General features: G+C 43.6%; 1 protein-coding gene across 2 annotated transcripts in view; it reads right to left on the bottom strand.

Annotated features, from left to right (window-relative positions):
* Nucleotides 1–1,612: 1,612 nt before the first annotated feature.
* ankrd12 (ankyrin repeat domain 12) overlaps nt 1,613–14,233 on the bottom strand; it is a 40,310-nt gene continuing 27,689 nt past the window's right edge. For both annotated transcript variants that reach the window (XM_004555265.4, XM_004555266.5), the window contains 9 exons: nt 13,898–14,038; nt 12,034–12,237; nt 11,663–11,805; nt 10,157–10,304; nt 5,638–10,046; nt 4,723–4,821; nt 4,393–4,536; nt 4,196–4,291; nt 1,613–2,933 (listed from right to left, as the gene is read on the bottom strand). In XM_004555265.4, coding sequence (XP_004555322.3) covers nt 2,748–2,933; nt 4,196–4,291; nt 4,393–4,536; nt 4,723–4,821; nt 5,638–10,046; nt 10,157–10,304; nt 11,663–11,805; nt 12,034–12,237; nt 13,898–14,038 — 5,570 coding nt within the window. In that variant the 3' untranslated portion in view covers nt 1,613–2,747. The remainder of the gene's footprint in view (nt 2,934–4,195; nt 4,292–4,392; nt 4,537–4,722; nt 4,822–5,637; nt 10,047–10,156; nt 10,305–11,662; nt 11,806–12,033; nt 12,238–13,897; nt 14,039–14,233) is intronic.

The following is a 14,233-nucleotide window of genomic DNA, read 5'->3' as shown; positions in this document are numbered from 1 at the left end:
GTATAACCAAACCAAAATATACGAAAATGTACCTATAGTAAAAATACTTTTCATCCAAAGTGTCCCTCTTAAGAATCCTACACATTATATTATTGAATCATAATTACTGATTGACGGATACGTGTAACTTTACTGTTACAGTTGCAGATGATTTTAAACCCTTACCTATAACACAGCAAGATATTAATAGATTTGTATTTTAAAAGCTGCAAAAAAAAAACAAAAAAAAACCAATTAACCAAGGCTTTAAAATTATTGATAAGGATTAAAACTATAATATTTGAATCCAAAATATTGCGGAGTAGACAATTTATATGTAGCATAGTGTTTACATATCCTAAACTGTGCTTCAAGCTTCAAGTTTGTCTTTCCAGCCGTATGTAAAATACTGTGGCATGAAACTGCATTTCTCAGGGCCAGAATATGTGAAAAAGTGGGGAACGCACAAGATGAAGACAGAGCAACACAAGGACAGGTTAAAAAATGTTTTAGGAAGGGTTGGTGCCACATCATTCCTCACTGTTATGTATAAATATACCTTAAAGACAGACTAAAGCAGTGGAAAAGCTCCACACTGATAAAACTTATGGTGTCGAAGGTAACAGTCCCGCAGTAAATCCTTCATTCATAAAATTGATGTGCAGGAATGATTGAGGTGACAAATAAAATCTGTTGAAGCCAAATAAAACCAAACTATTAAAACACATTATGTTCGTCAGTATTAATGGTCCATGTAGGACTAGTATTATCATGTTAATTATACTCCTTTAAATATCATCTTACTGGAATAATAATGCTGATGCAATCGTGTGCAAGCAGCTTGTTATGTTCCACCCAAGCTACTTGCTTCAGCAGAGCTTTACATTAAGGGACTCTCTTCACCTTCATCTGCTAAAGGAGGAAACTTAAACTCAGCTTTAAGCTGAGCTTAAAAACATGCGTGTATGAGCAGGACTGCTCTAACATTTCAAACTGTTTTGAAGCCAGTCACATGACTTTCGGGTTTTAGATGACAAACCAACACCAAGAGGAGCGTCTTTAAATGCATAACATGTCAAAGCAGATGGGTTACTTCAGCAGAACACCACACCGGGTCCCACTCCAGTTAACTAAACTGAGGCCATTACACAGACTCACCAAGAGTGGGAAAATGTTGCCTGGTCTGATGAATTCATCTGCAACATTTACGCAAACATTGTTTTAATGCCAGAGCCGGAGTATCGTTGCAGATCATGTCACCCCTTTATCACCACAATGTACCCACCTTCTGATGGCTGCCTCAGCAGGATAACACAAGCCAAGCCAACTTTATGTATATAGTGGTTTAAAAACAGCAAGTGCTGAGCAACGTGCTTAACAATAAGGGCATGATTAAAATAATAAAAAATTTAAATAAATAATATAAAGAAAACTGCTCTTTTATCGAGGGGCTATTTTTTATTTTACTGCATCTGTTTTTCAACAGGAAAAATAATAAAGTCACAGCTGGAGGTGCAGCGCTGCTTACAGTGACATCTACTGGCTAAACATAGTACTACCACTAAATAGTGTTCAGCTGAGGTGGCTGTACTATGAAAAATAGGTTTTTACCAAGAATCACACCAACAAAAAATTTAATTTCACAACAAATAAAATTTATTCAATTATATATTACAAATATCTACAAGTCATGTAACAAGTAAATATTAAAATAGACTTTTTTAGAACTATCGTTCAAAAGGCATTATGCTGAAAAAATAGGATTTGTTGTGATCTCACAATGAAACTGTAAAAGTATGATTTTTTTTTTTGTTGTTTTTTGTTTCCTTGGAAGCCACAACAGACTTTAATGTGCACAAGACACAATGAACAACATGAGGAGTGAGGCCACAATAAGGACATAACACAATGGCGCAAAAAAGGGGAAAAAGAAAAACAAGAAAAAAAAAAAAGTCTGAACACTTCAGTAAACCTCACAATTAAGTCCACAGTACAGCTCTTTAGGGAAAAAGTACAAACAATGCAACGCATGCACAGCATTTAATTGCCAAAGTCAAAGAACACCAGCTGTGGCGTGGATGTCCAGATGAGGAAGGAAGAAACAGCAAAAACAAAACAGAAAAAAAAAAAAGAAGCAACTGAAGCCAACACATGCTTAAGATTTTAAGCCAACGACAACATCACAAACAAAGAGGACACTCAATATCAAAAAAAAGCGGGGAAAAAGGGGGGGGAAAAAGAACTTTGGTCCATTAAAACATCAGACAGAACAAGTTTACAATCAAAATATCTATCATTTTGTTGTTGTTTTACAAGTTTAAAACAATAATTACATGGCTATTTACAAATGCACAATTTATGTATAAAATAAGTTAAAAAAAATTAAGAGCACAGTCTGTACACAATGTATGAACACTCAGTTTGAAAACAATTGAAATCTTTCACTTGTGTGACCCTGCTTGATGAGGTGTTGTTGTCCACACGGCGCCTCCTCTCGCTGCACCGCCTGGCCCTGCTTCTCGTCTCGGCTCCCCGGCTACGTCTGTTGCCTGGACGGTCTTCCTTCCCCGTCCTCGTGGGCGGGAGGCCTGTTTTGGACTCTAAGAGCTCTGGAATTAAAATGGTCTCTTTTTTTAAGTGCTCTTTCTTATCACTGCCTCATTATAAGTGCTTCACATCTTTTCCTTTCCTGTTCCCCGATTGTGCAGGCTGCCCGCTCGTGTCAGCAATTTAGCTTCCGCTGTGGCAAAGCGCGTCTGTCCTACAGCTCATATCGGGGTCAGGTCAAAGTCGTCGTTGACCTCCACGAGCGGGATGTAGAACTCGGGGATCTCAAAGATGCTGGTGGACTTGTAGGTGGCCGGGTCCAGCTCCTGCAGCTTGAGCTGCCACTCCAAGCGCTGCACTGCGTTCAGAGCTGCTGCCTCGTGCTGCTGCCTCATCAGAAGACACGTCTGTGGAGGGAAGAAAAAGAGGTCGTGACTTCATCCAACAGCTGTTCTCATTTAGACCAAGAGCGTCCGTCTCCAAGAAAGAACTGGTGGAGGAGAGGGTAGGAAGAAAAAACAAAGGCAACCAAGAAGTGAAACGTTTTTCTCCACCCTGCTGCTAAACCCAAAAACGCTCTCCGCCACGCTGAATTCAAAACAAAAAACTGGACTGTACCATCGCTCGACACCAGAGAAACTTTCCCTGGGTGCTTCATCAGGTACACCTGTTCAACTACTTGTTAACCAATCACATGGCAGAAACTCAGTGCACTTATGTACGCGGACATGGTCAGATGCTGGAGTTCAAACTGAGCATCAGAATGGGGAAGAAGTGAGACGATTGACGTTATTGTGGCATGGTTGTTGATTCACAAGTATTTCAGAAACTGCCCATCTGCAGACATTTAACCACACAAACACCTTGAGGGTTGCTGATGTCAGAAGAGAATGGCCAGACCACGTCGAGCCGATAGGAAGGCAACAGTAACTCAAATGACCACGTATTTGTGCCATATTACAAACCTCAAAAATAAAATAAAATAAAATAAAAAATAAAATAAATTGACAATGAGTTCACTGTACTCTGATGACCTCCCCAGTCACCAGATCTCAATCCAGAAGAGCACCTTTGGGATATGGTGGACCGTGAGCATCATGGATGTTCAGCAACTGTGTCATGCTATCATGTCAACATGGGTTAAAATCTCAGCAATGTTTCAGGCACCTTATTAAATCTGTGCCATGAAAAATTAAAGCAGTTCTGGGGCTCCAATGCAGTGCTAGTTAGGTTTACCTAATAAAATGGTCAGGAAGTGTAGTTGGTGGTTCCTTTTAGCACATTTATTTTTCATTCCTTCCAGAGAATAGCCATATGCAATTAATTAACTTATAAACATCCCCCTTGCTTTAAACTTGGAAGTCGCTGCTCTCTGGCTACCCCTAACCCTTCTCTTAGTTTCCTGGCTGCCTCTTGGCTTCCTGAGCACGGACGCCAAGATGTCACAAGATAAATCTCAGATGCATGAAAGGCAGAGATCTGCATCTTAGATGTAAAAAGCAACAACTAGCAGGATACAATCACTGAAAGATTAAAAGCATTCACATATGAGACAATAAGACCATCTAAAACAAGCAAACAACTCTTTCTACATTTTTTGGAATAGCATAAAAATCTCCTGCAATGATATTTCTGACCATTTCCTTATAATTTCAGATTCATTGCTCACCTTTAGTTTGTCAAACTTGTCGTCGACATCTTGTAACCACGACATGAACTGCCTGGCGTTGAATCGGTCCCTTACTGATGTTTTGCCATCATCACTCTATGAGACAAACAAATGATAAACTCTCAAATTCTCCCCAAAATACACTAAAAACACTGGACTGTAAAACATAAACCCATGGATGTCCTTGTGTTAATTACCTGGACATCCTGCGGCATGTTGTACACTTCCGCATCCAATAAAACGGTGCAGGCACTGAAAGGCAGAGTCTGATTGGCTAGTGTTCTTGCTGCCCGGTAATGGACTCGTAAGACCTCCTGCTCGTTTGAAACAATCAGCTTTTCCTTAAAGAAGGAAAAAAGAAATCCAGTCAGTGTCATAAATCCAACGTTTGTGTGTTAGCGTGAAACTCAAATCTTTTTAAGAAAGCACATGTAGCACAGCACCAAACACAGTCATGGTTAATATAACTGCAGGCATAACACAGACGACATTTAACAATGCGAAGCTCCAACAGCAGAACTACGTACCCTTTCAATGCTGTGCTGCAGTCGTAGTTTCATGCGGACCACCTCCTGCTGTTTGAACATCTCTTTGAGCTGCTCAGGTAATGACGGAGGAGGAGTTATCTGTCCAAACGAACCGTTTAAAAAAGGAGAAAGATTTTTACAAACTTGGTCAGGACTGCAGTTTGACATCTGAGAGATGAGAAAATATTATCATTTAAAGTTTAGTACTGGTGTGTAGCAGTGATGCAGTGCGTCTATGCAGAAAACTGAGCATCAGCTGTCCTGGTAAACATGGGGATGAAATGCTTAAGGCTCTGAGCCTTAATAAATGAGCAGTTAACAGCAAGACATCAATAGCGTGCTCACAGTTTGGGTGAAAACATAAATGATTGTGTTGTGGACGGATGGATGGCTCGCCTTGGCATTAGCTCATCTGACTACTAGACTTCTTTTTGTCACTCTTCTGTTTCACTGATGAGATTTAATTCTCTTTTCAATATCTTTCCAACAAAGTCTCATCTCTTCAAAATGTATAACCTCCCCCTGTATAATCTATGACTGACCCCCCTGTCTTCAACACAGCTGCAGCGGTGCAACGTGCCGGATTAACACGACCGCCAAAAACGGGGATAGAGGATGTGACACAAATTTAATGTTAACGTTGACATGCAGTGAAAGGGAGAGCAAATGATTTTTCTTCCCAGAAATATATCAATTAGAGCCGCCTGATTAGTGTAAATTTATATTCAACTGCAGTTATGGATCATGTTATGAAGCCAACATAATGAGATCAAACCATCATTGTGCTCCGTTCTTTGCACTAAAGGTCAAATGGTCACTAGCTTCGTTTTGAATCATAAAAGAGTATGCACATCATCCCTGCTGCAGTTTTGTCTAAAAAATCAAATCAAATCAATAATAACAATGATGACTCACAGTTGGTATACAGAGTTTGCTGAGTGGGTTCCCGTCTAGGAGGTATGAGCCATTAAAGGTCACATATTCGTCATAATACTGCGGCGGCTGCGGGGCGACGCTGCACAGCACTTTACGCTTCTCCTCGATCTTCTTGCGGATGTGCAGGAACTCGTAGTATGGGTTAGCTCTGTCCGACTGGTAAGGTTCGATCTCCTCCAGCTTTACAGAGTCAACGATAGCCGCTAGCGACTGCTGTTCCCTCTCTTGTTGAGTGGTGGAGCACGGCTGGGAGAGCGACACCTTCGGCATCTTCCTCTTGCGTGGATGGGGCACGTGAATGTCCATTTCCTCGTCTGCTACGCGAATCTTGAGTTTCGCCCCTGAGGAGTCGGACTCCCGGTCTCCGGATTGCGGAGAGGAACTCCCTGAGGCGCTGCTGCTGACGTCTGTTGGATCCGCTGACTGGACAGCGCTTTGGCTCTGCTCTTCTAGAGCTGAGGACGACTCTGGTTTCTCCTCGGCAGGCGTGACCTCCATGGGCTCCGAGGAGGCCTCTGCTTTGGATTCAGGTGAGCAGTCTGTACTCAGGCTGCCTTCAACGGATGAACTCTCAGTTGCAGCAGAGACAGCAGCACCACCACCGCTGTTGTGCGAGCTTTGTGGTACATCTGCTGTCCCTTCAGTCTTGTGTTCAGGGCTCGAACAGGACACGCTTTCCTTTTCTGTAAGAGCATCGAGACATGGGCCTGAGATGTCGCTGGAAGGCTGTGATTTCTTGCAGTCTTGGCCACTTGCATCTGCATCCTCTTGAGAAGGCCTGCACTCATCGGATCTGCTGAAACCCGTTGAGGATTCTCTGGCAGCAGAGGTGGGAATGTGCGAGCTGGTGGACGGTATGGGACTCCCCGCCGCTTCTGTTGTCAAGTTTTCTGCATCCGTTTCCATATTTTCTGGTTCTGTTCCGTGAGCGGTCTCCACGAGTGTGTCTTTTTGGTCAGAAACCTCCGTGGTAACTAACTCGGCCTGCTGCTGATTCTCAATACCAGAAGACGGGAGTGGTTCTCTATGCTGGAAGAGCTTTGTGTTTGTGAGTGCTGACAGCTCAGCAGCTTGAGAAGCTGTAGGTACTGACGGCTGATCAGATTCTTTAGTAACACATTCTGCCTGTGAAGTCTCCATCTGACACTGGATGTCTTGGACAGCAGGAGGCTCAGATAGAGGAAGAGGTTTCGGCTCCTCCGACCCACTTTGAGAACTACTGCACTGTGAGCTGCTGGACTGTGGAAGAGTCACGCTTTTACTGGGAAGATCTTTATTTAACAGTTGCGTTGTCGAGCATCCAGCAGTGCTTCCTTCCCTCTCTGTGACTGAATCGGTAACTGAATTTGAATTTTGTTGTGTACTCAGGCTCTCTGTGGTTTCTGAGGCCTCCTTCATTCTCGGCTCCTCTCCTGGGATCGCAGTCAGGTTGGATTTTGGCAGATTTTCAACAGCTTTGCCTTCAGTTGATGAGTTGGCATCCTCATCCAGAATAGCCCTGAGGTAAGGAGATTCATGCCTGCCGGACATCACTCGATTACCTTGTGAAACATCTGGAAGACTGTTGCAGTCTTTATCGTGAACAGACGGCGACCTTGTAGCTTGAATGACGAGGGAAGACTGGAGAAATGCAGGCTGGGAGTCTGAGGCTTCCATGTTTACATCAGAATCGTATTCGGCATTTCTGGGAGTTAATGTCGTTGCCTGGCATGAATCCTCCGAGCTGGCAACAGAGACTAAAGAAACAGACCTGGAAATGATGCCACAACGGTCATTCTCAGGACGGGGTGATCTCGTCAGACAGTTTTCCACGGCTGATATGACCTTTGCGCTGATAGAGGGCAGACTCTTCCCATCAAGTGACACCGTTCTGGGGCTAGTGCCGTCCTTCAGGGATTTATCTCTGCTGTGGACATCAGATGTATCAGAGCTTTTTGAGCGTGTTAGCTCCTTACTCAAACATGGTTCTGTTTTTGTTCTGTCTTTAGGCTTGGACTTCCCCGGATCTGCCACAGGCCGCTGTTTAAGCCTTTCCCGCTCTTTCTGTTTGAGTTTTTCTAGGTGCTTCCGATGCCACAGCTCAATCTCTTGGTCCTTCATGCTGAGCATGCGCTCAAAGCTGGTCTGCATCAGGTCATCGTTCACAAGTCTCTTTTCTTTTGGTTTGGCGTCTCGTATTGCTGGCGGGGCTTTCAATTTGGCCTTGTCTGCCTCCGTCTCACTGGATTTGGCCTTGCTGATTTTGGCCTGCTGAGAGCGGTCTTTGTGTCGCTCTTTATCCTTGTGTCTATCCGAGTCTTTGTCACGGTCTCGCCTATCGCGATCCTTCTCCGGCGTTCTCACTGCTTCCTCCTTTGATTTTGTAGATAAGGACTTGCCGCTCTCAGAGAGATGGCTTTTCTTCTCCTCTAAAAGTAATTTCAGATTGGAGGTCGAGGACAGCGTTCCATCTTTTATTTTATCTCTTCTTTTCCTGTCAAAGTCCTTTTCTTTGGCGCGATCAGATTTACTGTGATCCGTGGTCTTCTCCAGAGGTTTTCCTTTCCTATCAGAGCTTGTGCGATCCTTTTCTCTGTGATCCCCGGCATTATAGTCTCTGTCCTGCCTCTCCTTATCAGACCGTTTGTCGAACTTATCTTTACTTTTCCTGCTGTCTTCATGCTTTTTTGTTGTGGTTAAAGATTTCAGCTTCTCGTTTTCTTTGTAGCTTTTCTCTCCAGGCGAAACGGAAGAGATGGATCCCGCTCGCTCCTTTTCCTTCCAACGATCCACTGAGTTCTGTGGTTCGGTTTTGTCAGAGTGCTCTGTTTTGACCTTTTTTTCCTTGTCAAGATGCCTTTTCTCCATTTTGTCTGAGTCCTTTTCCTTTCCTGGGAGCCTCTTGTCAGTTTTCTCGCGTGAGCCTTTTTCTGCAGGCTCCAGCTGTTCTTGATCAGCTGTGATCCCACTTATGGGTTTCTCCTCTGTCTCTTCTTTCATGCTGTTGCTCTGCAGCGACTCCTCAGGAATCCGCCCTGAGCCGTGGCAGTCCACCTTTTCGTCATGCTCGCTGAGCTTTGAATCCTTCACCTTCTCTTCTCTTCCTGCCGCCTCCTTCCGCTCTTTTTTCACGCTCTTGTCTTTTTCTCGCTCCTCTCTTGGCCTCTTTTCCTTGCTGCCGGAGTGCTTCTCCTTTGGGTTTCGCTCATCTTTCACAGGAGAGGAATCAGCAGTCTTCTGAAGCGAGCTGCTGTCTTCACTTTCCTTTTTTACTGGCAGAGGTTCATCTGTCTCATCACTTTTGAAAAAATTTTCTTTCCAGAACTCTCTGTCAAATTCCAAATTCCTGTGGCTGTCTTTCCTGGCCTCCTTTTGCCTTTGGCGGCTCCGCTCTGCCTCATATTCCCTGCGGTGTTTGTCTTTCTCCTTGTGTTTAAATTTATGCTTCTTCACGACTTTTCCGTCTAAATCAGTCTTCCGTAAGGCACCCTCGCTGTCTATGCTGTTTCCTATGCTGCCGTCTTTGTAGGGGCTCGAGTGGCCGTCGTCGCCGTCCACACTGGAGTCTTTCTGTTGATGTTTGCTCTTTTCCTTGTGCTTACACCCCTTCGTGCTGGAGCCTTCAATGCAGTAGTCTGCGTCTGTGTAGTGGTTGTATTTGACACCGTCCACTGGACACGAGCTGTCAGTGATGGAAACGCACATCTTCGCATTTTCCTGTTTGAGTGGTGTCTGTTTATCTGTCAGGCTGTGGTTCAGTTTAGGAGATTTGATGGCTGACAAGTGGAAGAGGTGGACGGATGAGTCATCTTTGGGACTGAAAGACATCTTGAAAGAGTCTTCCTCCCGGCCCTTCTCTGTGCTTTCAGACACTGTTGCCAGAGAGAGGACTAGCGTTTTACTGTTTTCTTTCCCATCTTCTTGGTTTTCCTTGTTTTTATTCTGGCTCTTGCTCTTCCTCTTAACTTTACCTTTGTCCTTTTGCTCGGTATTGTCCTTTTTCGACCTCGTGTCCGGCTTGACGTTCTCCGAGCTATGAGAGCAGGTGGGGGAGCTTCTCTTCTCTGAGAGGCTCTCCGTTTCGTCGCTGGACGTATCCGAGCTGCAGTGGACACGAGACGTCTTCTGCTTCTTGGACTTTGATGAGGAATCCCCCTTGTTGCTTTGCTTTACTGCAACGTGATTCCTGTCTTTGTCCTCCTTCTCCGGCTGTCGTAGCTCCCTCCTGAGGATGTGTCTGTCATTCAGGGCTTTACCGAGATTGTCCTCCTCTTCCTCGTCCTTAAATTCGTACTCATCCATCCCTGGCATGGAAGACGATGCTTTCGTGGCAGAGTCCTTTTCAGTATCAGAGTCTTCCATGTTGTCATCGACACTGGATGGATTGACAGATGGCGGGTCTTCAGATTCTGTGGAGTACAGTAGACTTAAGCTTCATTTACAGTGGACACATTACTGGATGTCGATGACAGGGGAGTAAAAAAACAAAACATAAATATTACACAGGAGGGACAATCACCTGAAGAGCTGTCATCATGGTCCGACACGGCTCCTTCTCCCTTTAATAGCTGTTCCAGCTCCTGAGAGTCGGCCACATCCACCGGGCGCTCGCCGCGCTTGTTGGCTTGGAAAGCGTTACCACCGTGACGAAGCAGAAGTTTCACAATCTACAGAAAACACAACAATTACACTGAGAAATCCTAGACAGACAGACATGCCTTAGATTTTTTTTAAAGGTAAAATATAACATTTTACCAAGGCATTTAAAATTGTAACAAAATGCACTTTAACGCAATCTGATGCATTTTGATCATTTTTAAACTCGAACAACTTAAAAACAAATTTACTGGCTGATGACCTAAGAGTGGCCGTCTTCTTATCATTATCATAAAATACTACATTCTGCAAGTTGATGCAACAGAAATAAATATTTGACTTAACATTTAAAGACAGCCAAAAAACAAAAACAAAAAACCCCCAAACATGTATGCAATGTCCACATATAAATGTAACAGCACTCTGACTATTCCTGCATTAAGGATGGACTTGTGCAACCTTTATATTAGAGGTGCGATCAAAAAAAGAATTGGCTCATGAATACATACAAGCACACCAGATAAAAATTTGGCTGATCTCCCTTTTAAAGTCATCCTCTTGGGTCAGTTTTCAGTGCTGCTGCTATTTTTAGCTTGCTCGTTTTTAGGCTAGATTCTGATCGCTTGCATGTGTGGTCTACGATTTCACCGCAGCCCTCAAAACTTGAAGCAGCCAACTTCTATCTGTCAGACTGACTCTGCTTTCATGTGGTGGGGGGGTGGGGGGGTGGGGGGGGGGGGTGTCCAGCTATGATAAAAGTTTTTTGCAGGTTTCAGTTACAGAGTCCACAGTTTCCTGAGCGAACAGGAGTGCGAACAGGAGCATGCTTGTCAACATTCGCAAGATTGTTATTCACTGTAAATTTATCCCCCAAGGTGACACTGACACCTCGCTCGAGTTCATCTAACATCCTGAGACGTCTAAGGAAAATATTCAGCACAAACGACCTGAACTGTGATGCGTGCCATCCTGTGCCGGCACAGAGTGCATTATGAACACGTACGTTTTTCTGGCTATGTTGACATAATCTTGGCTCACCAACCTCCCTACTTGCCAAATATGTCTCCCTGCCAAATCCACAAATTCCACAAAGTTGAAAGGTCACCGTCTTGAAAAGCTGAAGGAGATGCACCATGTATCTTAGAGGCAGTGCAGGAAGACAAAACAGGTCTTCTGCTGAGCGACCTAAAAGTAGCAGTCGCTTGGAAGCTGTCCGAGTTTGGTGATAAGCCAAATTTAAATCAATTTGTGTATTTTTGTTTTGATTCTCAGAAATGTTTAATCAAATTTTGTAAGTGCACTGAGACAATGTCCTTCTTACATTCTGTAACAATTTCACACATCAGACCTGTGCAGAGTCCTTAATCAAAATTTTTAAGTGCAATATACTTTTAAGACCTTCAGTTACAGACTAACTCAAAGCTCTTACATCTTTGTGCCCGCTGCTGGAAGCATCATGAAGTGGTGTGTCGTCATCCAGACCCTGTGTATTCACCTCTGCACCTGCTGCTATCAAGACCTTGGCCACATCATAGTAACCAAGATTACAGGCTTCATGCAGAGGCGTCCAACCTGGTGAGGACAGGAGAAGAGTCTTAAAAAATTTTTACCAGCTGTTTTCTCAATTCTACTACTCGACATACCAACAGCTGCATAAGCAGTAGTAATGCGCAGACTGATTACAGCTCATGTTGAGACATTGCCTTTGCATCAGCATCTGTTACTCAGTCTAATGTCATTATTAACAACTGCTGGGACATGATGAAAGCTGTTAAATGATCATCTCCTGGGGCGTCGTACCTGCAAAGTCTTTGACATTGACATCAGCTCCCAGGCTAATGAGCTCTTTAACTTGCTTAGCGTCTCCCCGGATTGCTGCCATGTGAAGGGGAGTCTCCCCTCGCTCGTTCCTCTTGTTGACCTTGTCTTTCTGCCGAGACGAGGCGCTGCTGGGGACTTTCTTCTGCACAGGGGTCGTTTGTGAGGGGTGACTCGGTGTAGAGTCTGGACACATGGAGAGAGAGAGAGCGAAAAAGACTTAAATGATGCTCGAAGGGAAGAGAGACAGAAAAAAAAGCACATCACACACTAAGACAACTGCTTTTCTCTCTAGACTGAACAACTACAGTGAATCCAGTTTTACTGGGAACGAGAGACTGCTTAAACCCATGTCTGAGTAAGCATACATGCATCTGGACCTTTCTAGGAATTACACATGCACGTTTGAATGCATGGTGTCAGTACAGAGTTCACTGAATTCACAACATCCTGGTTCACTCAGACAGAAAGACAGCACCTTCACCTAAAGCAAACTAGATCTACTGCCGTTTGCTACAAATTCAGGCTGTAGACAAACAGCAATAGTTGAAAGAACATGTATGGGTCTATGAAACATGAAATGGGGGTTGCCATAGTAATGGAAACTGAATAGCACTCATGGGACTGGCATGGTTGTGTGTTGGTGCTAAACAGAACCTACACACAGCTGTGCAGACTGTCATCAACAAAATGTATCTGTGTGCAGTCACATTTTTTGAATACTGATGTTATTATTCATTTTTTACTTCTCTCCTTTAGCGGTGAACTCTGCAGTCCCTCCGTTTTATCTGTGCACACCATCATCTTCATCGGCTACATGATGTCGGTTACTTTGGAGGACATGCACATATGTATACCTATGCAAATTCAGACAAATGCAGTTCCGTGATTTCCGGAAGATGCACTGTAATGTTTATCAGAGCTACTTTAATAAGATATGGAAATGGACTAACTGACAAACATCAGATCATTTGAGTACTTTTTCCACCACTGAATATCCCGTTTGTTGGCAATAACAGAGCAGTCCGTTACTACAGCATTACAGATAGCATCATATAAAGCACAGTCAGACTGTGCAATGGAGAAGGTACGTGTGCACATTTCAGACCATTTTCCTAACAAATGAGGGTTATCATTCCCCTCAAACTGTCTACTGTAACAGTCACCAATTTCTCATTGACTGCTGATGAGCACCGGTGACGAAGCATGACATACATGAACAAATGAAGAAGAAAGAAAAAAAAAGGTCTAGTGACTAGAGACCATATTTGGGGGAAAAGAAAAATTCTCAAAACTGCCAACAACGTAATGGAAAGGAAATAAATATTATTCAACTTATCAAGAGGAAGTAACTTTTTCACATAGCACAGGGTACAGCAAAAATCTCCTGTAGTAGACAGACTACGGCAGCAGGAAGTCGCATGGTACCGCCCCCCCACAATGCAGTTTCATCCCCTTCCAGCACCACAGCTTAATTCCCAAATATCCTGACCCGATTCTCTCAAATTCATTTGGAGTCAGTTTTTTGTAGGCTTAACACTGTCAAACAGCTCCTTTAATGAGTAAAGCAAAAGACAAACAAAACCAAACTGCAATAACTACTAGAAAACATGTAAACAAAACCAAACCAAACAACACAGTAACCCTAACCCCTCTCCAAGTCAGCTATTTTCAGATCTAATCTACAGCAGCGGTACAGTATCACTAACAAACACCACAGATAAGATTTTTATCCTATTCCTAAAAAACAAAACAAAAACAAGAGACGTTCTGAAGTATGACTCATCTAGCAGCAAATACACACTGACCCTTCTTGAGGACAAGGTGAGAGGGCGAGTACACAAACCTGGACTGTTGGCTGTCATCTGCATTAGGAGAGCCATCTGTTTGCGCTCCGACAGCGGATACCCAAACAAAAAGTTGGGTGCCTGGGATTTCTTGCCCCCAGCTTCCTTTTTCACCTTCTTCTTGTCTGGTCCATCTTTATCTGTAACAAGAATGAGTTTGGAGACAAATTACAAAAAACACCAAAAAAGGTCGTCTTTTACAAGATGCAACTTCATTGTGACTGCATCGCATTTTTCCTCTTCCCCTTGTATCTGTTGAGCGCGCAGAGAAACAGATGACAAGCATGAGGTTTAAAACAAAAAAAAAACAAACAGTTAAAAAAACAAAAACAAAT

This window comes from Maylandia zebra, linkage group LG18 (genome assembly GCF_041146795.1).
Source record: "Maylandia zebra isolate NMK-2024a linkage group LG18, Mzebra_GT3a, whole genome shotgun sequence".
Classification (NCBI taxonomy): domain Eukaryota; kingdom Metazoa; phylum Chordata; class Actinopteri; order Cichliformes; family Cichlidae; genus Maylandia; species Maylandia zebra.
The sequence above is the reverse complement of the archived record's forward strand: the minus strand, read 5'-3'. Positions and strand labels throughout refer to the sequence as shown.